This window comes from Sander vitreus, chromosome 14, assembly GCF_031162955.1.
Source record: "Sander vitreus isolate 19-12246 chromosome 14, sanVit1, whole genome shotgun sequence".
NCBI classification, from domain to species: Eukaryota; Metazoa; Chordata; class Actinopteri; order Perciformes; family Percidae; genus Sander; species Sander vitreus.
The window spans coordinates 16094107-16119793 of NC_135868.1; the positions used below are offsets into that span (position 1 = coordinate 16094107).

The 25687-nt window shown below is 43.4% G+C and overlaps 1 protein-coding gene across 1 annotated transcript; it reads right to left on the reverse strand.

The window, feature by feature from the left end:
• Window positions 1-550: 550 nt before the first annotated feature.
• tinagl1 (tubulointerstitial nephritis antigen-like 1) lies at window positions 551-25036 on the reverse strand. The gene is made up of 12 exons (XM_078267341.1): window positions 24852-25036; window positions 21761-22074; window positions 19872-19938; window positions 15120-15212; window positions 14886-15000; window positions 12870-12996; window positions 12230-12380; window positions 11920-12106; window positions 10760-10805; window positions 9911-10034; window positions 3562-3607; window positions 551-3338 (listed from the first exon to the last, which is right to left on the reverse strand). Exons 2-12 carry the CDS (start codon window positions 22065-22067, stop codon window positions 3171-3173), a joined length of 1431 nt encoding a protein of 476 aa, XP_078123467.1. The 5' UTR covers window positions 22068-22074; window positions 24852-25036; the 3' UTR covers window positions 551-3170.
• Between the last annotated feature and the right edge of the window lie 651 nt (window positions 25037-25687).

Here is a 25687-nt window from a genome sequence, read left to right on the forward strand (position 1 = left end):
CAATATTTTGAGGTTTTGTCGAGCCATTTCATGAAAAAAAAATATATTCTTAAATCCTCAAAGTTCGTACAGAACAAAAGAAAATGGGACTCACTTTCCCAAATCACACGTCACACAAATATCTTTGAATCTGTTGACCTCAATGGCCAGAGGAAGAATAATAGTTCTCTGGTTAACTAAACTACTTAGGTGAAATGTAACATGATTTAATTTGGATGGATTATGCATACTCTTTGGCCTGGTCTCCCACTGACTGATGGTCAGAATTATTGCTCTCAGTGATGGAAGAGTATGCCAACACAGCAGGATCTTGTAAAAACTGTCCTCATCCCACCCAGCCTCGTCCCATGGAGCTTTCCCCTGAACACCATGCACCTAGTCTCTCCTATTGTGGCTCACTGATCCCTAATGTTCCTAAAATCACACACCTTCTCAACCATCTAACCAACATACATGTAGACTATATATAAGGCATTTCCCCCCTGATCATATCACCTTGTTTCAATACTTCAATGATACAATACAAATAGGTGTTCACAATGAGACCGCATGGTTTTGGAAAGACTTTATTGTGCTGCACAAGTGAAAACTAATGTGGTATTGCATTTAGTGTACACAATACAAGAGACAGAGAGAGAATAACACATTGCACAGACAAACAAGGAATAAAAGTATATACTTTACACATTTTGTCATAAATAAAGTCTAAACATCAGTGAAGTGGTTCATTTTACATAAAAATAATTAACATGTCACATACGTTGGATAAATGGACACTGACAAATTAGATGTCTCTACTAGCGTTGGTCTGATTCCAATACTTCCTTCTGCATGAAAACAGCCATTTGTCTGATTTTCTCAACCCACTGGTACAAACCAGTGTTTGTAACACAGCTACAGAACTCATTCATCTCACATTGATGCTGCTTGAGGAGGTGATGAAATAACTTCTATAAATAAAGATAAAGGCTTCCCAACTTCTAGTGAAAATAAATTGTAATGAAACAAACAAGACTACTCTGTGAACTTCCAGTGAGGACTGCGGAACAGTGACATAAATCAACCTAGCAACTTAAGTTTTGTCCATTGATCTTTTTCTCTCTTGTAAAGGAGCTATAGCAACATGCCCACACATAATAGAAAATATATAGAATATATAGAAGATCTCCTTTCTGCTGACAGAAGATTGACATGATCACTCTTCAGGCCAAAGAGCTCAGTTTCACATTGGCCTTGGTGTCATTTATCTCATATTGATGGGCTGCCCTTCTTCTTGCCCTGCCCTCGCTCACTCCAGAATGAAAGCAAAGATACGGTACATTGAATGAGAAACTATGAGAATCTATCCAACACATTGCACATTGCCAGTCCATCCAGACATTTCTCCTTTGCTTTTATGCCTAACTGTTTATCCATGCCTGAAGGAGATGATAGAGGGACCTTAAAGATCACAAGACGCGATGATATAGAAATGGTAAAGCCTTTTGAAGTGACAGCTAAAGCACACAAGGATGTAATTTAAGGTAAGTGGTAATACTACACCATGCACTTGCCTTTTAAGTGTGGCTGTGCCCCAAAAAGATCAGAAAAATCCCTCAATCAGCCTGCAATCGGTTGAAATAAAGACATCAAGCAGTGTAGACACACGGCTGATAAGTTGGAACATGTTAAGTTTCCTAGCAGAAAACAATAAAATAAAATACGAGAACATTAAGCCAAACAGCACATCTGCCACCTATGTGACTTGAAGTGTTTCTGCGTTAGTTAGAAGTGGCTTTACATGGTTTATTACATATGAAATGCATCAAACTACAGACTCTGCAGTCAAATACTGTAGCACAGACTTGACTTAGCAGCAGTATCCCCCCTTATCCTCCCCGCTGTGGTCAAACAGTTACAACCATGTTGAAGCACAAGCAGAAAAGCGACTGAGTGATGAGTGTGTTATGACAGTTACTAAATACAGTACATGGTAAAACAAGTAGTAAAATAAAACTTCTTTTGCTCAAATTGTAACATTGTACACGGAACGGAGCAAATTAAGACTACTATACACAAACACTTTCTTTCGCAGAGGTCAAAAGAACTCTGTTTCTTCAAAGTATTACAATTGAGTTTTATCTTTTAGATGACATGATGGGGTCAAGAATGTGCAGCATGGCTTTTATTTATATGTTCATTGTTTATGGTGACTTTTTTTTCATTGAGTAGGGCTGAAATTGTTTTATTTCACCTGCAGCCAAATGTTTAATCTAATGTAGCCTACTGACACTGTATAAATGTGTTGAATTAGGGCCCGATTCATTATTAAATTGCTTTAAAATATCGAGTGGTGTTGGGAGTCATTTTGGTCATGGTCGGTGGCACTTTAAAATCTCAAATCAGAGTATTGTAATCTTATACCCATCAAACACATGAAATGTTCCACTGTTTCCAGTGTCAGATTTTGCTTTTTTACTGGAATGTGTGAGAAACTCATACCGCTTGCAGCTACTGACTCCATACAAGCATCCTCTCTAAAACTGAGGGACTGAGCCAAACTGTGCACCCATTTAGCATACAGGTAAATGTCAGTAAGGTCATCTATGATATATTATCATGTTACACAGTTTGGCTGGGTGAGTCACTCTGAAAGGGTCTGATGTCTGATAATCTGGCTATCATATTTCCTCTTTTCCAAACTGTCCCTCTGAAGTTTGGTCATTCTGGATTCGAGATTTAGCAAAGACTAAAGGTTCAGGTTGACAAAGAAGCACAAAAAAGAATAAAAAGATCAGATTGAGTTTCTCCTTCTGTCATCACCCAACATGAACATTTTTCACCAGATATTGATGAGGATTCTGGGAAGTGTGGTCTTTGGATCAGTAGGTACCTGAGGTGCATAATTATAAGGCAACATAAAAGAGCTTTAACTTAGCTGAGTTTATCTTTGTTTGTGTTTTTGGTGCCCTAAACCTCAAGTTACAAGGACAGTAGGAAGTGTTGTTCTCAGATGGAAGAGAAAAGGTGTTGTATTGATCCCCAGAGTGAAGTAACATATAAAAAGACAGGGTTCAGGGGTTCTGGGGTTGATTTTTGTGGATGTGTTTAAATTCTGCTTAAATTCTGAGACTCTGGAAAACAAATTAAAAACAAAAGGTCTCTGTGGGGTTTTAACATCTGCTGTGTCTCTAAATGTGTCTGCGACGATGGTGGTGATGATGGTTGTGCATGTCCTCCATTGTGATCCTGCCCCACACACCAATCACAAATGTTTCAATCTCACACTCATTGTCCCCACGAGCAATACGGAAGTAGCCGTTCTCTCCCCAGTTCTTTCCCCAGGAGTTGGCAGCAATCTGAAAAGAAAAGTAAAGTCAAACGTTTTTACAGATGAGGCAGATTTTAATTTGAGAATGTACATACTGTACAGTACCTGGGTATATTCATGCAAAAAACAGAACTGGCATAATTGTCAAACACTCCCTTTTAAATGTAGTATCAATTATTAAAAGCACAATGTTTGAGCTAATTAAGGGCTGTTTTGAGCATGGGTTTGTTTTGCATACTGAAACTACTTACCCAATATTTTTTTGATGTCCCATCAAAGTTTCTCTCCTCTCCCCACCTGGTGCATAAAGCAGAGAGGATGGTTACTCAAAATGCATTAGAGTGAAAAGCCAAACAACAGGACAAAAAAATATCCTTAAATACAGATCAAAACAGTTGTGTCAGAGTTGAAAAAATGGATGCTGTCCAACAAACATGTGAACACTTCTCAGGAATGTGTTCCCTGAACACACTTGGCATTATTGATAAAGAAAAGCAGGAAGAGGTATAAGTAGTGTTCTAGTTCTAGTGTTTTTAACAACATCCTGAAAACAAAGAGTATTTATGGTTGGACATGGCATACTTGCACTCCTACATCATTCCAATCCAAAGAACACGGAATTCCCCTTTTCCTTTGCCATTTCCGTACTCTGGACATAAAATAGGAAGGAGAGGGTAGGTTACGAGGAAGTGAACACCACCTCAATCCCGTCACAGATAGCTGAGAACAACACAACGACAAACAAAACGCACCAATATACATATGTGAATCTTAAAGTAGAGGCCTATCTTTACCCATCTTTCTCACCAGAAGCTTGATCTCAGGAAACCTTGGCAAAGGCCCCAAATTCCCATCATGCCATACACTTTGGTCTTAGCGCCACTGCCAACTTTTAGATGCCGCCGTTTCTGCTCGTCATGATCAAAACATTCTCCCAAAGCCAATTCCCATCCTGTTTTGGCACTCCAGGCTTTTCGTTTCCCAAGAGACTCCCAGTGCCCAATCGCTCGTTTTCTTTTATAAGGGAAAGAAATGTGTTGTGTGTTTGAGTGGCTGGTCTCAGACTCTACCAACTCAGTACCCTGTCATCACAACACTGGCAGATAGTGCCAACCTTCTATCAGCGAATGTGTATATTAGCCCGGTGTTTCAGACATGACATTGACCAGGAGCAGACACATTAAAAACAGCTGTGTAAACAGCTATGCCAACTACAATCTGAACCAGACTGGATAGATGGGATTTGTGTTTGTGAGAAAGGGCACATTCACACCTGTATACTGTATGTATTCCATATGCATGCCTGCCTGCCTGCATATTAATTGGTACAGACAGAGCCAGACAGAATCGGACCACTGCTGATCTCTTATCTGGCCTCCAATCAGCTCACTTGCTCACTCGGGGACAATGATGGGCATACCGCTGTACCCATGTTCCCCGCCCTTCCCCAACGCCCCTCAGCCCACCCCTGACCTCTTCTCCGAGGATTGATCCCCCTCTCTCTGTCCAGTGCAGTCAGGATCAGCAGCCCAGACAATGCCCTTTCCACAACAGTGGACCTCAATGCTCTTTCCACAAACTTTCCCAGGCCCTGGGCTTAAAGGAACGCACCGCTATGGGATTTGGCCTATGTAAACACACTGATGCCTGTGGCTGGCAGGTTGGAGCTCAAAACACTATGTTGTCCCTAAAACCATGTCGCTGGTACATCCACATTCACTCCCCAGTGAGTCAATAGGAACCAAAATGCAGAAGGCATTCAGGAAAGCTGGGAATCCACATCCTCATCCTTAGCATCATCTCACACCCTGGATAAGTCTATAGTTTATCGACAAACTGAAGCTGTAGAGATGTAAAATCCTGTGCATCCACAGTTTTCAAAGAGGACATTTCACAACAGCGTATGAAACACGTGGTTCAAACAAGCTAAGTACAGGTTTGGAGGCTGAGTGTTTATCATACACATAAAATGAAATGTCATAAAATATACATGCAAGACACGAACATGAAAAGGGACATGTAAGGCTGCTTGTAAATCGGTTGTGTTTAGTCTTTGTCAATGGCCAATCAGATAAAAGAAGAGACTGCTTTTATCATAGCGCTGAGATTCCCTGTCTGGAGAAACTGATGTTCATGAACAAGCTCAGACGCAGAGGTACTAAGTACAGTCAAATGCTCACAAAAGCACATTCCTCTGCTCTGCCCCCATTGCATGGTAGCTGCTCATTTACAAGGGAGACTAGTGAGCGGCAATTTATCATTGTCATGAAAGACACACTTTATAGCAGAGGAACAGCTATTCTGATCGCCGAATGCCCACGGTAGCGGCAACATAGGCTCTCAGGGCGCGGACTGGGCACAACAGTTCTGGCTTGACCCCTCCATCGCCAGGAGGGGGGCTGAACCAGGCAAGCCTTAGAGGTTGGTTGAGGTGTGAATGGGACAGCACTTTGGCAGGAATGCAGTGTTCGGCCACAACGTGACCCCTAAGCCATCTGGGTTCCACCTCAGACATGAGGCACTCATAGACAGAGCGTGTAGCTCACTGACACGTTTTGCCGAGGTAATGGCCAGCAGCAATGCAGTCTTAACCGACACCCATTTCAACCCCGCCTTTGCCAAGTGCTCAAAGGGAAGCTGGCACAGATCTCCAAGCACCAGGGGCAGGTCCCATGTTGGGGCTCTAGGGGGATGCAACCTCCGAGCCCCCCTCAGGAAGAGGGACACCAGAGAGTGACTCCCCACAGTGCCATCAGCAACCCTGGCATGTCGACATGATATAGCCGCAGCATACACCTTCAGGGTAGAAGGAAACCTGCCTTCATCCAAAAGAGATTGCAGGAACTCCAGAATGGTAGGCATGGGGCAATGTACCGGATCCACACTTCGGCCTGTACACCATTTACAGAACAGCTTCCACCTGTTGTCGTACTGCAGGCAGGTGGACGGCGCTCTGGCATTCAGAATAGTCTGGCTGATGAGGTCTATGCAGCTGCTAAGCAGCTGTTCGGGCCCTCCAGTGGCCAAACCCACAATCTGAGAGGATTGGGGGGGCAGATCTGACTTCCCAGCTGAGAAAGAAGGTCTCTTCTGTCCGGGAGGCGCCACGGCGTGCCGTGACAAAGTCTGTGCAGCAGAGGGAACCATGTCCTGCCTGACCAGTAGGGGGCCACCAGCAACACACTGTGACCCTCCCGAAGAACTCTCTGTAGTGTCAGCCAAATCAGAGGAAGCAGTGGGAAGGCATACAGCAAACCCACGGGCCAAGGATGAGTCAGCGCATCCTGATCCAGGGGGCTGGACATCTCCACCAGGGAGAACCAAAGGGGGCAGTGAGTCGACACCGCCAATGCAAAGAGATCCACTTCTGCTTTGCCGAACCAGATGACACGCACCACCTCTGGGTGCAGGCGCCATTCCCCTGGAGGAGGCTTGCGGCGAGAAAGGAAGTCTGCCACCTGGTTCCGGTCTCCCGGTAGATACACTGCCCACAGGCTGGACAGACGAGGGGCTGCCCACGTCAGGATGTCCCAGGACACCTGCAGCAGCCTTGCAGACTTTGTGCCACCCTGGTGGTTGACATGAAAGACGGTTGACGTGTTGTCCGACCATACAAGCACATGCCATCCTCTCAGGTATGGCAGGAAGTGCTTGAGAGCCAGGTGTACCGCACGCAGCTCCAGAACATTGATACGTGCGGCACGGTCTTTCACAGACCAACACCCCTGAACTGTTCTGCCCTGCCACACTACAGCCCACTCCGAGTAACCAACAGCCGGAGAGAGACAGAGGCCTCAGTCTCTGGTTCCCCATCCCCTAGGGTCCCTAGGGGATGGGGAACCTAGGGGAGGGAAATTGTGTAGCGTCACGAAAGTCCCTGGCCAGTGACCTACATAGCCAGTGGAGCGAGCCATTGGTGGCAGACGGGCCCGAGGGGCAGTCGCGGAGCCCCTAAGTCTGCTGGGGGGAGGCATGCTTCCGCTGAGACTGGAAAACTGCTGCCTGGTCTCCCAAGCTCGAACGGCACGCTCCAGCGCCTCCAGTGCAGCCGAACCGAACAGCTCCCCCGGGACGACTACTACTACTACTACTACTACTACTACTACTATGGAGGGTCCTCCTACATGCCTCCGTCAGAGGTGTATGCGCAAGCCATACCTGGTGAAGGACATCATCCACCAGAGTTCCCTGGACAATGACGCATCATTAAGGCTGATTGTGGAAGCCTCAACACTGCCTTACTACAGGGAAGCAGAAGGGGCAAACATTAGGTGAGCCAGGGAATTGCCAATACGGCCAGCACGAGCTCCCGCATTGTAAGCCCTTGTGAGAAGGTCGTCAGTGACCCAACATTGGGGTCGAGGGCACCTGACAGCCTGTCGCAGCGCCTCATCAGGAGACACAATGAGGGATGCAATGGTAGGCTCAACCGCAGGCATATGATCCAGCCCAACTCTTGCCACATCGTGCATGGCTGCCAAGGCTCAGCCATCTGCCGAGAGCCGAGATTGAGCCCCAGTATCTCTCCAACATGCATGCAACTCCCTCAAATATTCCTCCAAGGGGGGCACAGCAAAGGGTTAGGGGAAGGAGCATCAGAGTGGCGAACTTGGAGAAGTGACCTCATTTCGGCCAGCTCCGCAGATAATCGTCCAACTTCTGAAGCGAGTTTATTACCAGACTTCACCTTTTTCCTGGACGGGGGAGCTGCAGCAGAAGCCACAGTCCAACGTTTTGAATGCCTAGGTTGGGCCGGCGGCAACAGGTCTAACAAAGGGTCACCCACCGGAGACCCAACCTGCGCCAGTCTAGCAGCCCTCAATGCCCGCAGCATGTAGCTGCAGTTCATACACGGGCTGTCAGAAAGCCCCTCCCTCAGATGATCGGGCCCAAGGCACATTGGGCAGAGGTCAGGGCCATCATCTGCCTGAAGAGGAACCCCACAGCTTGCACAGAAGTATGGATCGTCCATTATGACACAGTATGACCGTAAGCTGAAGGGAGGAGGTGCAAACGACCGCCTATTCAGCAGAGGTGTGAGTGGCCAGACGTCAATATGGCTTTTTACCAATGAATACAATCGCCAACTATACTGGATCTATAGAACCGTTGGTCGAGGGACGGGGGCGAAGACGCCGCCTACAACAGCAAAGGGTAGTGTTGGCAAAACAAGAATATCTAGTCAGCCTGCTGCTATCGAAAGGGAGAGGGCCATTGAGCTGAGGGATGCTGTGAAAACGATAATAAGTAGCGACAACCAACTTACGTAAAAATGAAGTTGAACCAATAAATACCAGCACAGACGCAGCCTTCACCGTTAATGGTCGCTACACCGCTGGGAAAATATATAGCTTTGGCGAAAACACAGCAACGAAGGTTATATAAAGCAAAGAAAAAGAAACTTAATACCGGGAGAGGGGGGCGTAGACGCCGCCTTCACCGTCAGGGACTCACTGTACAAAGGTAGCTTCAGCAAAAACACAGCCACTAACCCAATGTATAGCAAAGAAAACAACTCATACTTACCCAACTCAACTACTGACCAACCTCCATAAAAAGGTAGCTTCCTAGCTTCGAGCCATCGCGGCCTTTGGAGGACAAACAAACTGTCGCTGCTCCGACCGACACGGTCACAAGGCCACCAGCGACGACAACGTAGAAAACGTTCAAGTTCAAGGCTTCAGCCAATGTTTAAGTAAACGCAACTGCACGTGAGAAGAAAAAAGGAACAGATCTCCTGATGACACCGGAAGATATAGTCTTTCCCGGGTCTTCCAAGGGTCACAAGTGACATTGTTGGTATACATACTCGAACTGCGCATGCGAATATTCAGTGTTTAAGCACCGCCTCTGGCGGTCAGCAGGGATGAAATACAACTACTACCAGCCTGTCTGAAGATAGTCTAAATGATAACAACAGTGTTTTGGCTTGGGTGTGGAGAGGAGAGAAAGAAAAGAAAGTGTGACGATGAGTGAGTCAAGATGACCAGCTGAGGAGTGATAGCCTAACAGAAATGTGGCAGGAAACCGAGGAGAACGGGGGAATAAGAAGAGACCAATGGGTGGGGGCAAGCAATCCAGGTGTGTCAGCTGTCTACCCGCTTGCATAGTTGTGGTCGCCGTAGTGACTAGATAGAGGGAGAAGGAGGGCGGGGGAGGCCTTGTCTTCAGCAGACAGAGGAGTGGAGCCAAGGTGTGTCTCCAAGAGCAACAGACTGGGAGGGAAGCTTGTTGACACGTACAATCTCGGCTGTGTGCAAACAAACGTGCAGGTGAAGCTTTGAATCAAGTAGCTTCTCAATTAAAACCTGATTCATTCTTAAACACTTTTTCTGCTGAAATGGCATCTGTTGAGCATGTAGCAACAGTTAAAACAGGCACATGGAGACTTAGATCAGGAGGAAGGAAGGCAAATGTGTTTGTCCAGACCCCATTCACGAGTTTGTGTAACATGGCACGTGGTTTCCCTGTTTATTTTAAGTCTAATCAGGTTCGTACACAGAGCCAAACCTCTACTTACAGCTATGCAATGACTAATAGGCTGTTGTTTCACAAAACATTGGCAAAATATCTATTATGTACTGTACACAGGTAACTTACCCAGTGATCCTGATTGAGTGTGTGCCGTGTTTGCGGTATTGTGGAGGTTTGGTGAAGCTGACGTCAGTATGTTTGTAGATCCCATTCTTATAGACAAAGAAGTCCTCGTGGACCTCCATTATAGCTGCAAGAACCAACAAGCAGGGAGAATTAGTTGGATATAACACACAGACTATTCAGGCTGCGGAAAGTATTATGGAAAGGAGACAAATTTAAATTTCCCCCCTGAGTCATACACACTCTAGACATCAGACAGGGCAGCGGTGTGTGTGTGTGTGTGTGTGTGTGTGTGTGTGTGTGTGTGTGTGTGTGTGTGTGTGCTGCACAGCTCATTAAGCTGTGACTTTCCAGCTTAATGAGAAAAACTCTCCGGATATACAGCTAAGAAATTCCCTCTTATGGAGGGTTACCTGCACTAAATCCAATGTCCTATAGCTGAGAACAGTGTGTGGACCTCCACTTGTATATACAACACTGACACACTGACACACTGACACACACACACACACACACACACACACACACACACCTCTATGCCTTTGCGAGAAAGAGAAACTGAAAGGGAAACTTGACGTGAAAATAAGTTTTCCTTGAGTGCTAAACAATAAAACAAGAAGCTGGCACAGGCTCATAGAGAAAGAAAGACACACCCACAAACACAAAACCAATAATGATGACGAGGTCAAACACCACATCATCCAAGCTTGGAAACCTAACACGAGGCTTCACAGTGCATGCGTTTGGAGTTGTGTGTCCCTTGGGAGTGCAGTGTTGTTTTGATTTTTAAAAAGTAACACTCACTTGGGAGAAAATGTTGACACTAAAATATTATTTACAAGTTTGCTTTACCTTGCACAGGGCCATTATCCATAATCTCCTTCATTATCTCCTTTTCCTGAGAGAGACGATAGAAGGAACGATTTATAGGCAGAGGAGAGAGAGACAGCCAGGAAGATCATTACATGTCAGTGAAATGGAGAGGATGAAAACAACCCCCCTGTATGTTAAAAGTCAGATAACAAGATTGAGTCCAGCAGGGCCCCCTGGCTTTAATGCCTAGCTTATTGACTTTACAAGCCATCGTGAGATGATTTCAATAGGCATAATTCCTAATTTAGCAGTGATGGATGCTGGACGATAAAACCACATGTCGGCTGCAGCTCAGTGGTTGACTTTGAATTGGAGAACGGCACAGAGAACGGCAGAAACGGCTTACGGAAACGGTTTTAGTGAATGTTACATGATATTTTGAGCTCAAAAGGAAGGTCAGAGGTGCTTTTGTAAATTGTGTTTGTTAGATAATTGTTTCTCTGTGTTTTCTCAATGTAATCAGTCAGACCTCTTGGCCACTATGCTCTCATAGCGACTAATTCTGGTTTACTCAACTTACTATTGTGGCTGAGCATGAATGGATGACATGCAGAAAGAGTCAAGTAATTTGATATTAGAATGTAAACACAGAAATCTAATTCCAGATACACTTTTGAGTCTTCAAATGAGAGTAGAGCATGATAATGGATGATGATATTTAAAGTGTTTGTGTGTCCAGTATGTAGAGCCAAACCAATCTTAACTCCAATCAGAATTGATTATTTTTTAATTCCTTATTATATTTCAATCAACCACCTCAATCCTGAATCCAACTGCCTGGACCATGAAAGTGGCAACAGGCAGGTAAAAACACAAATTCTTGCCCTTTACCGATTCAGTGTGTGTGCTGTCGAGCACTTTCCTATGTTCATTAACGACAGAGTCAAGTATGCATGAGGAAAGTGTGCAAAAACACATACGGTAATAAACATGTGAAAGAGATTATAGTCTACTGTTGCACAAGGAAGTCCCACAAATGTACAGCAAGCTTATTAAAGCTGCGTGTTTACTGGAAGTTTGAGAACATGTTGAGCTGGTCGGGTGTTGAACTGATGTGAGGGTGTTGACCTGTGAGTAGGTGTGTATGCATGTATCACATATGTCTGTTTATGTAGGTATTGTTTTGTGTTTGTGCTTACATTGGATGAGAGCCTGTAGGGCGGTGTGGACTGGTAGATGTTGTTGTGGTAGTTATCCGTGTTGGGGCAGCGCTGTGTGGCCTGCCTCTTCCCCCGACCAACCGAGCGACTCTGCATCATACAGCGGCCCACCTCCGCTGGTGTTTGCTGCGGAGGTCGGTATGGATAACAGTCGTCTGTCACTACTCTGTGAGAGAAGAGGGATGGAAAAAGGTGTCAAATCTTTAGCGTGTTGTCATCAGATAATCACCAGAACTTATTATATGATGCTTTCCTTTTTTTTGTAGTTCAAATAAAATTGAGTATTTACCCTCTACGCCGGAGGTACCACCAGGCTCCATCGATGCGTCCACCTGCACACCCTCCCTGGTTACGCGTGTCACAGGAAATTATATTTTGTGGGGACAGCTGAGGAGTCATATGACCCATTGACTGGATGGAGATTCTGTCTGATGCTACAGCTATTGAAGAGGATAGGCAATGTTACAAAATGTCATGCAAAAAAACAATTTTTACACTGAAAAATATGTTAGATTGGAAAATGTTATCCATCTAATTGTTAGAGTTTGTGTCTTCAGAAAGCTAATGTATGTCATAATCATAGATATCCATTAACTTTTTGCAGGTGCTGAATAACAAATTTCTACACAGAAACAGGATATATTTTAACCAACAACGTAAGACTCTGTGGTCAGCACATTGTCATGTCCATGTAAAATAAAAGTATTAGGAACATTATTGCAGTGTTTGGGTATTTATTTTGCCTTTTTCAGCCAATGTCACCTAACCTGTCAAATATGTCAAAAGTTATTTTCCTTTTACAAATTTTTATTCTTCCATTTTCTTTCTTTCTTTCTTTCTTTCTTTCTTTCTTTCTTTCTTTTTTTTACGTCTCATAATGATAACCCACATTTCCTGCATTTTATTCATTTCTTCCATTCCTGCTCTACCTGCAGTTGAGAAAGCCCAGGATGCAGCACAGTTGCCCTGGTCCAGTGGTTCATGAATCTTTCCTGGCCACTTCTCTGCTGAGTTGAAGTAGAGTGGCAGATGATCAGTTTGAGCATCCATGTTCATCTGACAGAGAGAAAAAGCGAGTCAAGTCAAGATAGCGTAATCACTGTTACACTCTCACAGAACAACCCTCAATCCTCATTGAGGAAACATTAATGTTCTCAGTTAAGACAATGATTATCATAAGTGACAGCCCACATTTTTAAATAAGGATTCGGAGTAAAATAGAGCAAATAGCAGTTAGAACCACCAACACAGAGTTGCAGCATGAGACTGTACAAAGTAATTATTTGGAAAAGGTGAAACACATCAGGGCCGGGCAGACAAACACAAAGGCGGGAAAAGACACAAGGCAGGAAGTAAAACAAGACATGACATATACGAACCTACAAAAATAAAACAGCAAACTAAGCAAAACCCAGAATCATGAAACAGATTACATAAATCTACCTTCTGGTAGAAGGAACTTATTCACAGGTGGTGACTAGGCTCATTTGACTGACTATCAATCTCTGACGCTGTAGAATAGACAAACCTTTTATCCCAGTCCTCTCCATCAAACCATTAGACCATTTTGTTAGATCGAATGAGTCATTTGAACCAACTGAACTCTTTCATGGAGCCACCTGATACATAACTAAGGAATGTGCTGCTGGTCAGGGATTTGTACTTGTGTAAAGTCAAAGTCCAAAAGCACAAGCACCTGAAACCTAAAGGTGTGATAAAAGAGGGAAAATGGTTGCCAGAATAAGTCTAAATTCATTCATGAATTTACAATTTTCCATCCCTTACAAAGAAGTCTACAGACAGACATGAAAGGAGAGAGGGACAGAGAGATTTATGAATGGGCTGCAAGGCTCTGATCTAGTTCCTGGCACAGGTAGGGACACGCTGACAGCGGAAGGAGGAAGGGGGAGTTGTAAGGTTTTTAGGGTGGAAGTAGTCGTGGAATGTTGGGAGACGTAAACAGGGGGAGTGAGGACGGATGGATAAAGGGATGGATGGAGGTGGGAGGTGTAGACTAAAGAGGAGGTTTGCTCTTTATTCTCCAGGCAGCCACCATCCTCTCCATCTTCTGTGTCTGATGTTTTGGTTCCATGTTATGTAATCTGTCTGGGTGAAATGTAAACAAAGACTGAGCGGATCCGAGTGGGCTGATGTTCCAGCCAGAAACACCATCACATACCAACAAGCCACCATAACTAGGCAAGAAACGTTTTGATCGGCGCTCCCTTGTTGTAATAGGTTTTAGACCCAGCATATTGCAAATCATATCATCACATCACTCACAGGAAGTATGCAGGAGTGTTTAAAGAAGTGAGAAGCCACAACAAAACTGTAACAATTCACTTTTTCTCTGCATTCTCACCTGTCGCAAAAACGTCCTGCTCTCCTCCTTTGATCCAACATTTAAAATCTACTTTGTACATAAAAGTATTCAAAAATATTAAACTTTATCTTAAAATCTAATGGGAAAAAATCTTCCAATCTTCTAAACGTTTCTAATGACACCAAACTGTATATAAATTGATACAGAATAAATCTGGGATGTTTACACTTTCCGTAATGGTGCAGCTATAAACAACATAGCAGCAACAAAACAAACGTGTCTTACAGCTTCAGTGGGAACAAGAAATACATAATAGATGATGTCTGTGACATTAAAGAAGAGGTTACACCCATTAGCAGCAAGTAACTGGATATTCTTCCAATCCCTGTATGGAAATTAGTTCTCTCATGCCACCTTTTAAAAGCAAGGTCTGAGGTCAGAGGTCAAAGGTCAACTACACTGAGGATGGTAAGGTTTTCATGACTTGCTTCAGGGCACTTGAGCAAAGAATAGGAGTATCAACACAGAATTTTGTTCCTGTGCCTTCAGGCACTTGACCACCTACATAAATGTATTTCTCTTACTCCAAAAATAATTTTCAGGGATGAAGACTGTCCTGTACCTGGATCTCATTCATATTCATAATAGTCCTGGAGGGTCTCTGTGTGCCCAGGCGGAACCGGATGCCCTCGTCCAGAGTCATGCCGTAAAGCTGACTGTAGTTTGCTGCCTTCCACCTGAAAGCACAACATAAGAGGAGCATGTGTTTGTGACCATGTGTAATAAAGATTCTATTGAAGAACATCAAATCCCATAAAGTATGTGTGTTTATGTGTGCCTGTGTTTGTTTTTTTACCCATAGTTTCCTCTGTTGACGGCATGGATAATGTCAGGCTCCATCAGACAGACGTGCTGCTCACACTCCCAGCGTCCTGTTGTCCCACATGTACTACAGAGGAGAGACGGAAAGTGGAGCAGACATGAGACCTTTAAAAGGCTTTAATGGCTGTAATTGCCATTGTAATTTCCATATTTATGCAAAAGCCAGTGAAGTCAACATAAAGTAGAACTACTAGTACATACTCCTAGACTATCTGAGGCATAGACAAATATTCAGGGAATCAGAGGAATTCCCAAATAAGAAATTAATTAAGAGAATAACGTCAGTAACTGGGAAAAAAATAGAAAAAGAATGAACGAGGGAGATGTTGAAGGAAACATTCAGCCTTTTAAGGCTGCAGAATGCAGATCCATTTTTAGTCAGAAGGAAGCAGAGAACAAGTCAAAGAGATGACAGAAGATAAGAGAGCAGGATATTAATGATGACGACTATGTTTACTTTGGGGATCCTCAACAAAAATAACGTGTGTGTGTGTGTGTGTGTGTGTGTGTGCGCACTAATGGTGGAAAAGTATCTTAAGTGAATGTACCAATACAACAACATAAAGTAAAAGCCCTACAAAAATACATAACAAAAGTAGAATGATGGATTTGTCCAAAGGTAAATGACACAATATAGTTTGTTTGTATAATCAGGATTTTGTTTTAGTCTTTATGCTAAGCTAAACTAACTGGCTGATGGCTGCAGCTAGTTACTCTGACAGGATAGTGGTACTAATCTTCTCATCTAACTCTCTGTAAGAAAGCAAATAAGCATATTTCCCAAAATGTCAAATTATTATAACATTTAAGCCCAAGTCTATCCCAGAACGCTATCAGTAATGACACGTCTTACTCATTGTTGCTCTCTGTATCTTAAAGTTGCTCTCCTTATGTCCTCACTAATACTTACTGGACTAGATTCAGGTAGTATGTACCCTGGAGATTTTAAAGCATTATTAATGTTTTCTTGGCTTCTTGGTTGTCCGACTGTAAATATTATTGTTCTCCCTGTCCCTGAGACTACCTGGTTAAATAAAGTTACTAAGTCATCATAAATAACAGCTGCAAGGTCAGCAGGCATTTTGGGAATATCATAATAAACGAGTGTGTTAGCGAGAGAATGAGGGGTGTTTCCCACACAGGCGTGTATAGACTTCCAACCATAAAGTCTACTGTACATAAGACATCATGTTTACAGAGAGGGGGACCTGCCCCAAAGGATCTTTAACCACACACAATGATGAAGACGCCAAATTCCCCTTTAGTTACACTGAAGCCTACAGGGTGTGTATTACCTCTCAAAATGCACTCCTCTGCAGGGTCACTGAGACACGAGCAAATATCACACACACACACACACACACACACACACACACACACACACACACACACACACACACACACACACACACACACACACACACACACACACAAACAAACACACACACAGGAATAGGCGTAATGATGGACTCCTGGAGACAGGGGGACAGAATGTGACTGAGAAAGAAATACGACGGCTCTGAGGACAGTGGGAGGCCTTTTCACATTCTCCATCACACTCCCAATTAGGAAAAAAACAACCTTGACCTCTGAGACCATACACATACAAAAACTTGCATAAATAACATGCAAATGCACACACCGGGTGACATGAGGTGCATTGTCTAGCCAAATACTGCCAGATCAGTGGGAACAGAGCCATGTTTGTGTGCGTTCAGATATGACCTGTATCTACATTATCTGAGAAACTATACAACAAATTAGACCAAGCTGCCATTGGCTGTTGTCCGATCTGAAGTACATGCAGACAGAGCAGAGCTGTTGTCAAATCACAGAGATAGATGCTGCTTTGGAGCCGTTTAAGATTGCAGGTGCAAGCAGGAGGCACCGCAATTCAGATAATTTGGAGCAGATAAAGAGTAATCAGGTTGCCTGATTAGGAAGGAAAATGTCTCAGCTGTGGATCCCATTAACACAGAAGACTGCCACTGATATCATGGTGTATCTTCACACATACACAAACACAAGCATTTCTTTAATACTTCATGCTCAGTCAAGTTGTGTTTCTATGCTGTCTCACGCTGACACAATCTGCCCAAGAGTTATTCTAAGATAAAGATTATACCGATTGTGATACTGATGGGCAAAGAGCAGATTTTTTTATTGACTGTATCAGTAATATTTGGCTTCCTATTTGGCTCAAGTCAGTGGTCAGTCAAGACATGTAGGAGGTTAGATAACAGTGTGCGGGAGCTCGGCCACTGCTAATTAGAAACTTTGGAGAGAAAAGAGGGAGAGCTGCATGTCGACTCAAAGCGGAAGCCCTGTCCTCCACCCTGCAGCCCTGATTCTGAGAGCTGGGAGGATGCACATTTGGGAAATTAATAAGTCGAGAGAGTGGGAGTGGGAAAAGGGAGTGTGTGTGTCCCTATGCACCAAAGCTGTGGTGCAATATTTCAAGCATCCATGTGTATTGCCTTAACAAGCACGTGTGAAAGTGTATGTGCATAAGACTCTTTTGTGTGGTGGTGAAAGGGGGAGTTAGCACATAAATGCTGTTTTCTGGTGAACTGGGACACTGGAGGTTATTTTTAACACGCAGCTCAGCCTTTTCCAAGTCTTTTCTCCAGAAGAAACACTATAGTTCCGCTATTCATCAACAGCCGTCCTCTCCTATCTACGCACCCATCAGACCCTTTAGGTCAAACCTAATTGAGCTGTCATGATAAAAAGTCATACTTCAGGCCTGTCAGATTGACACAGCACAGCTTCTGGAGTTGAACAGCTGCGAGGTATAGAGCAGAGGATGTCAGCGAGGTCAGCGTGGTTTGGGTTAGACGTGTCGTGACAAATAGCCACAGAGTGTTATCGTTGCATGAAGATAAATATATTAACGGTGTTAAATCAACATTTGTGTGAATGTTCGCACACATGCGCAGGGTCTTTGAGGAACATCAAATGACACAGATGTGGGAAACCACAGTGGAGGACAGGTGAGGAATTCAATTTATCTTCTTCCTGCCTTCACTCACTTGTCCTTCTCTGTCTCCTTCCTCTAGTCTCTCAGAATCTGCGTTTCCTCTCCGTGACTGCCGTCGATATCATGCAGAAAAATGACAACAGCCACATGGACTCTGTTGGCCTCAGGGTTGTTGAAGTCCATGGAGATAAAAGACAATTTGCTGTCACTGAGAGCTAATCTAAAATACTGTTTTTGAAACTCTTAACTTCATGTCAGGGTCATAAAGTGAAGAGCTGTTTGTGAATTTGTCCATCAGTATGCTAAACTGAAAAAAATAATACAAAACAAAACACTGTCAAGGAGGTCTAATCAAAAGAGTCAAAATAAGAATATATGAGCGTTGTTTTTTAAAATACAGCCTTACTTTTGTGCTTTAGAGGAGAGTGGATTTTTATCTACATCAAAGTAAGATCAGTTAAGAAGCTTAACAGAAAATATCAATTATGATTAAATGTAGCATGTTAATCTGGAGGGGTATGCAAGACACAGTTTGAGAGGTTGGCACACACACAACACGAGATAGAAAACATTGGCATGGAGCCTGTTTTGATTTATCCTCAGCTATGCAGCTACTGTTCCTTCTGTCACAGGCACAAACTGCCAAGCTGTTCTTTACTGCATAACAGATCATAACAAAGAATGCTTTCGAATGAATAATAACATTATCAAAATTAGCTCTTTAACACATGGACTTGTTCTTCCTTGTGGTTTTTTTCCCTTTCTATTTCATTACTCTCATACTGAACTATAGGCATTTTTACACACCAGTGTTTTTGACTCGATAGTAGGAAAAGCACAGGTGTTAATAACACTAAAGATGGCTCTGTTCAGACATGCACAATACCAGCATCCTGAAACGGCAGCTAAATAGAATTCAACAATCTTCTTATTAATATTTTTTTACACCTTGGATTTTCCTGCTGTCAAAATAACTTCCAAGACTAGAGACCATCTTGCAATGGGATCACAGCAGCACAACGCCAAATTGGGTCAGGGGCGTAAAGTACGGGGGGGCCCTTCCCTACTTTCTACCCCCCTACCTTCGACACCCATTTTCGATCTCAGCCTTCATTTTGATGTCAACTACACACCTGTGAAGTTTCGTGACTGAATCTTGCACAGTTGCGACGCTATCACTGTATTACTGACAAAATCTGGCCGCAGACATATAAACACCTGGCAAAGTAGTCAAAGCTACCGCTGTGGTACGTAGTTCCCGCTACAGTAGGTGTCTGTTGGACCACATTTTGCCATAATCTCACACATACACGCACACACACACGCATGTGATATGAAGATTATGTGATCAATGTAGGATTGAATATTATACCACCAGTGGCTTTATTATTAGAAACACATGCTGCACACACATATTTTGTAAACCCTGGCCAACTTTATTTTTAACCTCCAGTACAGATCCCAGAGGTTTTAGGAATACAAAATACTGTACGTCAGCATGAAATTTGGAAAAATGTAACGCATGAGACATCTACAATTTGTTGTAATGGTGCATCCATAAAAACATGGCACCTTGGGCTTGAATACTTCACTCGGTATAAGTGTTAGAACAAGTAGATACAGAGGGTAGATGAAGTGAGGGGAAACAATGTTTTTCAAGCTTTAAGCTATGTGGACACTTAAGGGAAAACCTAGGATTTAAGAGGTTGAAAGAGAAATAAGAGGAAGAGAGAGGGGTTTACAAACCATAAATTGCAGTTCTCTTTGTATGTTTGCCCTGAAAAGAACTTGTTGCCATTTCTTTCGCAGGTGCCTGAGAGGAGATAAAAAAAGGGGCAACTTAATATACATGCAAATATACAAATGGGAGACTGAGATGCACTTAGATACATAACACTCACACTTAATAGTGTGTGTGTGTGTGTGTGTGTGTGTGTGTGTGTGTGTGTGTGTGTGTGTGTAATATGTGAGGTATAAGGAGCTCTGAGCTCCAGTAATCCAGTGTAGGAATGTGGCGTTAGCTTCTTTCCTGCCTTCCCAGGCTTCCTGGGTCCTCGTCATGCTTTAACCAGCTTACGCTCCACTTCACCACCTCTGGTGAGACAGAGGGAAGGGGCCACAAAAGTAGCCATTCCATTACATCTATAACTAAGCACCAACAAATCCTTAACATTTGCGCTTTGAGCTGCAGTGCTCCACTAAGCAAAAATTATTTAGCAGTGACACAGTATTAGCATTCCTTTTGAATGAATTTGACCCATTACACTTGACATTTGAACCCTGCTAACTTACAGATTGTGAAAACTATATTGACTTGGTGACAGATTCACAATGAGGTTTATCTACAAGCTGATTTACATTGGAAGGTGCTGTCAGTCGAAATTTAGGGCATGAGCAGGCTGAGAATTTACAGTGTGAGCAGGTTTCTTCGCCTCTGGTGCGAGGCCCAGAGCTGATTGTGTGATTTATGACTGAGGCCCTCTGTTACCCATCATCCCCCTCACAGCTGTCTCGCCCAGCACTCTGTCACAACTCAGTTACCGCAGAGCTGAAAAGTGTGACAAGTTACTCATTGACATTTAAGGGTTTTATAAAAGTGAATTCTGTTGAACTGAAAGTATGTGGTTTCATGTAATGTGACACTTTTTATATAGCATGATTGAGACATGATGTGAGCCAATATTAAAAAAACTATATACTGACTGTGACAATATAATGAGAAAAGTCCAGCTGAATGAAGCATTGAATTGAGTTATGGACTACAAAAATCTGTGACTGCTGGGCAGCAATAAGAAAAAGGACCAACTAAAAAAATAAAATCTGTCACCTCCTTCCTTTTGAAGCACCATAGCTTTTCTCCAGGCTGTGAGACTGCGTGGTCAGATATGTGTATGCACACTCTTAAACATATATTAGTTTTTGTGGCCCACCTCGTGATCCCCCTACCTCCTCGTCCAGGGAACACATACCTGCACCGACCCCTCTGCATCCCATCCTGTCTGTCTCTCCCTCCACATAGCCCACATTCCTTCTCCTGACCTTCATTCATCCCTCCATCCACCCCTCCTCCCTCCCTCTGTTAGGGTTAATAAAAAGCCTACTGTTCCCTGCTCTGTTCTCAGGTAGGCCTCTGCTGTCACTGGCACATTTTACACCTCTACACTGAGAGGATGGTGCTACAACTGTTTGGGGAGTCCAAATGTAGTCAAGTGAACAGTTAGATAGATGGGAAAATTAGTTAAATCTTAAGTTTTCTACTTAGGAACTGTACCAAAATGAGCAGGGGAGGACAGAGCCTCCAGCCTTCCCTTCTGAGATTTGTTAATTAAAAAGAGATCAAACTGACAATCCAATCCAAACGTTGTACGTCGTACATGTGTCCAATACTTTTCATACAGTCCATTATCTTAAGCATGTTTCTTTGTTGTGAGTATAAGAAAACAGGCATGTAATTGCAATTTATTTTCAGGTGTCATGCTGTTTTGCGCTGCGCTTTAGTACATATTCTGTCCGTGGGGTTCTGTGATGCTCTCTGACTGAGCTTAACAAACTATGACAGGCCCACACACACCTGTGAAAACTCCCTGAAGCACACTCAAACACATTAACACATTTGCTTGTGCACGCTTACTTACCTATGAAAGGTGCCTGTATGCCAAGACAATGGCCCCAGAAGTCAGGGCAGCAATCAGAGACGGTGCGGTTGCAGAACAGGTCGCAGTAGCAGATGGTGTCCAGGTAGGGAACAGTGCAAAGGTCGTCTCTGCCTGGGCAGCAGCCTCCTCTCCTCTTGCAGTAGGAGCCAAACGGGTCCCTGATGCTTCCAACATGGAGCGGACTGGCAAGCTCCCTCTTGGTCCTTCTAGACAGGAGTCTTTCTGCAGTGCTCTCTCTCACCACCAGGAGCAGCAGCACCGCCACAGTCAACAGGAAGAGCTTCATGATAAATCTGTAAAAGGAAGCGGACAGGAAATAGGATATAAGATATTTAGGTAAAGATAATACTATATATTCCATACCCTTCTATAATCATTATTCTTGCAATTGACACTTATATGATTAAGTGGTAAAAATGTTTGTGAATGTCAAATGCTGCACACTCCACAGGAAGAGAGGGGAAGAGGTCGCACTGTGAGCAACATAATTGGGGTTTGAATGCTGCCAACACATTACCCACCTCCTGCTGAGTAATTCACATACGCACTGACACACATGCACTCAGTAGCACACATGCACACACAGAATATACTTTTAAACAGAGCTGGCAGCAAACTCACATGATCCTTGGAGATCATCTGCTTATTTTTTCTAACTTTCCTTTCAAGCATCCAAGACAAACAGCAGCTAGATATGAAAACACACTCAAAAGAAGAGCAAAAGAAACTGATGGAAACAAGTATGCAATGATAGAGACAAAGGTCTTTAAACATGTTGAATGCTGTATGATGGGGTCACTTCAGGCCTCGCCCATGTAATAGGTTCTTTAGCTACTTTTTTTTACTCTCAGCCCTTCATGAGATTAATTAATAAGTGCTGGTATATAGTCCCTCTTGAACTGTTATTTTCACTAATGCAGCACTGTTTGCATTACAGGGACATATAAATCCAGATGCACTATAATCACCCTGTAATTAAATGTGTGTGTGTGTGTGTGTGTGTGTGTGTGTGTGTGTGTGTGTGTGTGTGTGTGTGTGTGTGTGTGTGTGTGTACGTGTGTGTGTGTGTGTGTGTGTGTTGGTCTCAGGTTACTGAATGTGTGAGTCTATATGGGGTTGGACAAAGACAAGGGGTATGCCCGCTGCTTACATAAATAGCATCATTAATTATCCAATCAGATCTCAGAGCACAATGGACACTCTGCACATAAAGCAGGGCTCTAGAAAAGATCTTTGCTGTCCTGTTTTCTGCATGACTGCGTCTTTAGATGAAATGCACCCACACCCCACTTAAACACACACACACACACACACACACACACACACACACACACACACACACACACACACACACACACACACACACGGGCCTATGGCAGCATGGGATGGGCAGGCTCCTTAAAGCAAGTGTTTTGTTGTGGCAGACTCTATGCAGTAGTGCAATAAAACACCCACTAGTCTGATCAACGAGCAGCAGAGGCCTTTAGGTCAAAGTGTCTGTGTAATCAAAAAGTGCTGATTGTAATGCTGGCTGCCGACAGTACCTTAATCAATAACTTCCCTTTACAGATCAACTTAGTTCTTGTTGAGTAACTTCAACAAATCACTGTTTTTCTATGAGCAGCTTCAATATATGAAAATATGTGGTTGTCTTAGTATAGTTCTCAGCCGAAGTGGGACATTTCAGCTTGTTAGTCCATTTCCTCAGCTGCTTTTCTTATGAAACAGGCACAGAAGCTGCCATATGGCCCATCAGTGCTGCAGACAGCTGTAGCCAAGCTACTGATCCCACACTGCAGCCACAGGACAGATGAACCCTCAGCAAGAGCAACCCACACACATACTAGAAGTAGTAGAACTGCACTGTCACGTTCTTGGCTGGACCTTCATCGCAGCTTCAGGACCATGTTCACAACTTAAACCAACATCAAGTTTAAACACTTTGATGTATATCTAATTATATCAATAACAACAATAATTTAGTTATTAAGGGTCAGTTCACCCAACTTAAATAACATAAGAGCAGCATCTTTTTGCAAAAACAGTGTCTGTTGATGATGCACAGACTTCAATGTGAACACTGAAACTACTTTCTCCTGAAGAAAGTGTCTTATAAAAGCTTTTAACAGCATGTTGAACATTTTAAAGTAATTTTTCAATGCTGTCGGCACCAGAAATAAAAATGCACTGACCTCACCATTGTATTGGGAGTGGAGGCAGAAATATCAGATTTCTCAAAACCTGGCCTAAACTAAAAATCAAATCTATATATCTGCCAGGCTACTAGAGTTATGTGATATGTTATTTTGTAATTTGGCAGCTTTAATGTTCCATGCTTACTGTACACTTTGTCCTATGACCACCTTCTTTCACTTTCCTTCCCACAGCTAAACTTTGAGATATCACTGCACCACCCAACAGAGAATCCAGGCATCTTGGCTCAGTATATCTATATTAAAAAAAAGCCCTTTCAGCTCCAGTTCCCTCTGTGTCACACAGTCATTGGCCATTATCTGTCAAGCTCTATTTTTAAAACACCCACAAGGTCAAGAAGAACAGAGACCATTTTTAATACCATGCAGGTGGCTAATGAGGCCTGCACCACAACAGGTGAGTGGCAGGATTACTGGTCTTGGTGTGTTATCAGTCTCAATGTGAATTACACAAGAGGAGCTGCCACAATTTCCCTGGACTCAATAACCTCTTGAAAAGAATCTCTCACCTTTCTCCCACTCATTTTCTTGAACCTAATAATAACTTCATTTAATTAATAACTAACTTACAATCCCACACCCAGAAGGTAAATATGTTGTGACAGTAAAGACTTGACTTACCGGTACTTAAATGAGGTGCCTTTGGCTAAATAAAGCACTGAGTTCTAATCTCAGAAAAAAATAATGATTAGCAAACATAAATCAAAAGAGCTTAAAAGTTTCCATATAGCAAAAAAGATATTTAAAGTAACATGAGATCAGTATCAACCACACTGCGACGTTGAGCCTGCACTTGCCTGAAGTCTGGCATAAAGGAGGGCTGCTATTGAGAAGTGAAGAAAGCTATTTGTTGTTACCTTGAGTTTAGAGACAAATCCTGGTTTTGTAATCCGAGAGAAAACTGCAGAGCTTTGCTGATGTGTTGCTCAGGAAGTCATCCACAGGTAGAGAGGTAAAAAAGTAAGTCTCTCTTGTGTCGTATCCTCACTTTCTCACTGGATCTGGCTTGTCAGACTGCCTTCTCTATATACAGCCAGTTAGAAAGGCTAACCACTCCCCCGACCCCCCTTCAAGCTCTGCCCTGTCCCCTGCTTCACTGCCTCCTGCTCAAATCTCTGCTCTCTCTCCCTTTCTCACACACACACACACACACACACACACACACACACACACACACACACACACACACACACACACACACACACACACACACACCCCTTTCCTATCGCTTCATGCCTTGCCTTCCTTATCAGACTGGAACCTTCTATCTTAAAGTGAAATGGTGTGCACTCATCTTTTTTTTACTCTGCGTCTTCTTCTTCTATTTTCTTTCCACTGTCACTTTCACTGACAGCAGCAGTGGTTTCCCCTCCACTATCTGGGCTTTTTACCCTGTAGGGTCAAATCTGCTTGTCTCTCTGTGGTGGGTACTGCTGACCTCCTGTTCACCACCTAGTGGTCATGGGTTGCATATCTTTAACTCAGGCAGCCAGAAATTTATGGGATAGCCTGTGAAAGACCTCCAAGCTTCTAGAAACTTACAAAATAGCCTCCGGAGGTGAAATTTGGCAGATGTTTTAGGGAGGCTGAGTACTCTGAATGAAGAAAATAGGGCATGTTTTCTTTCTGCATGATCCACATGTCTTGAATCTGTTTACATCATGTGCCTCTATTTTGTAACATATTTACATGT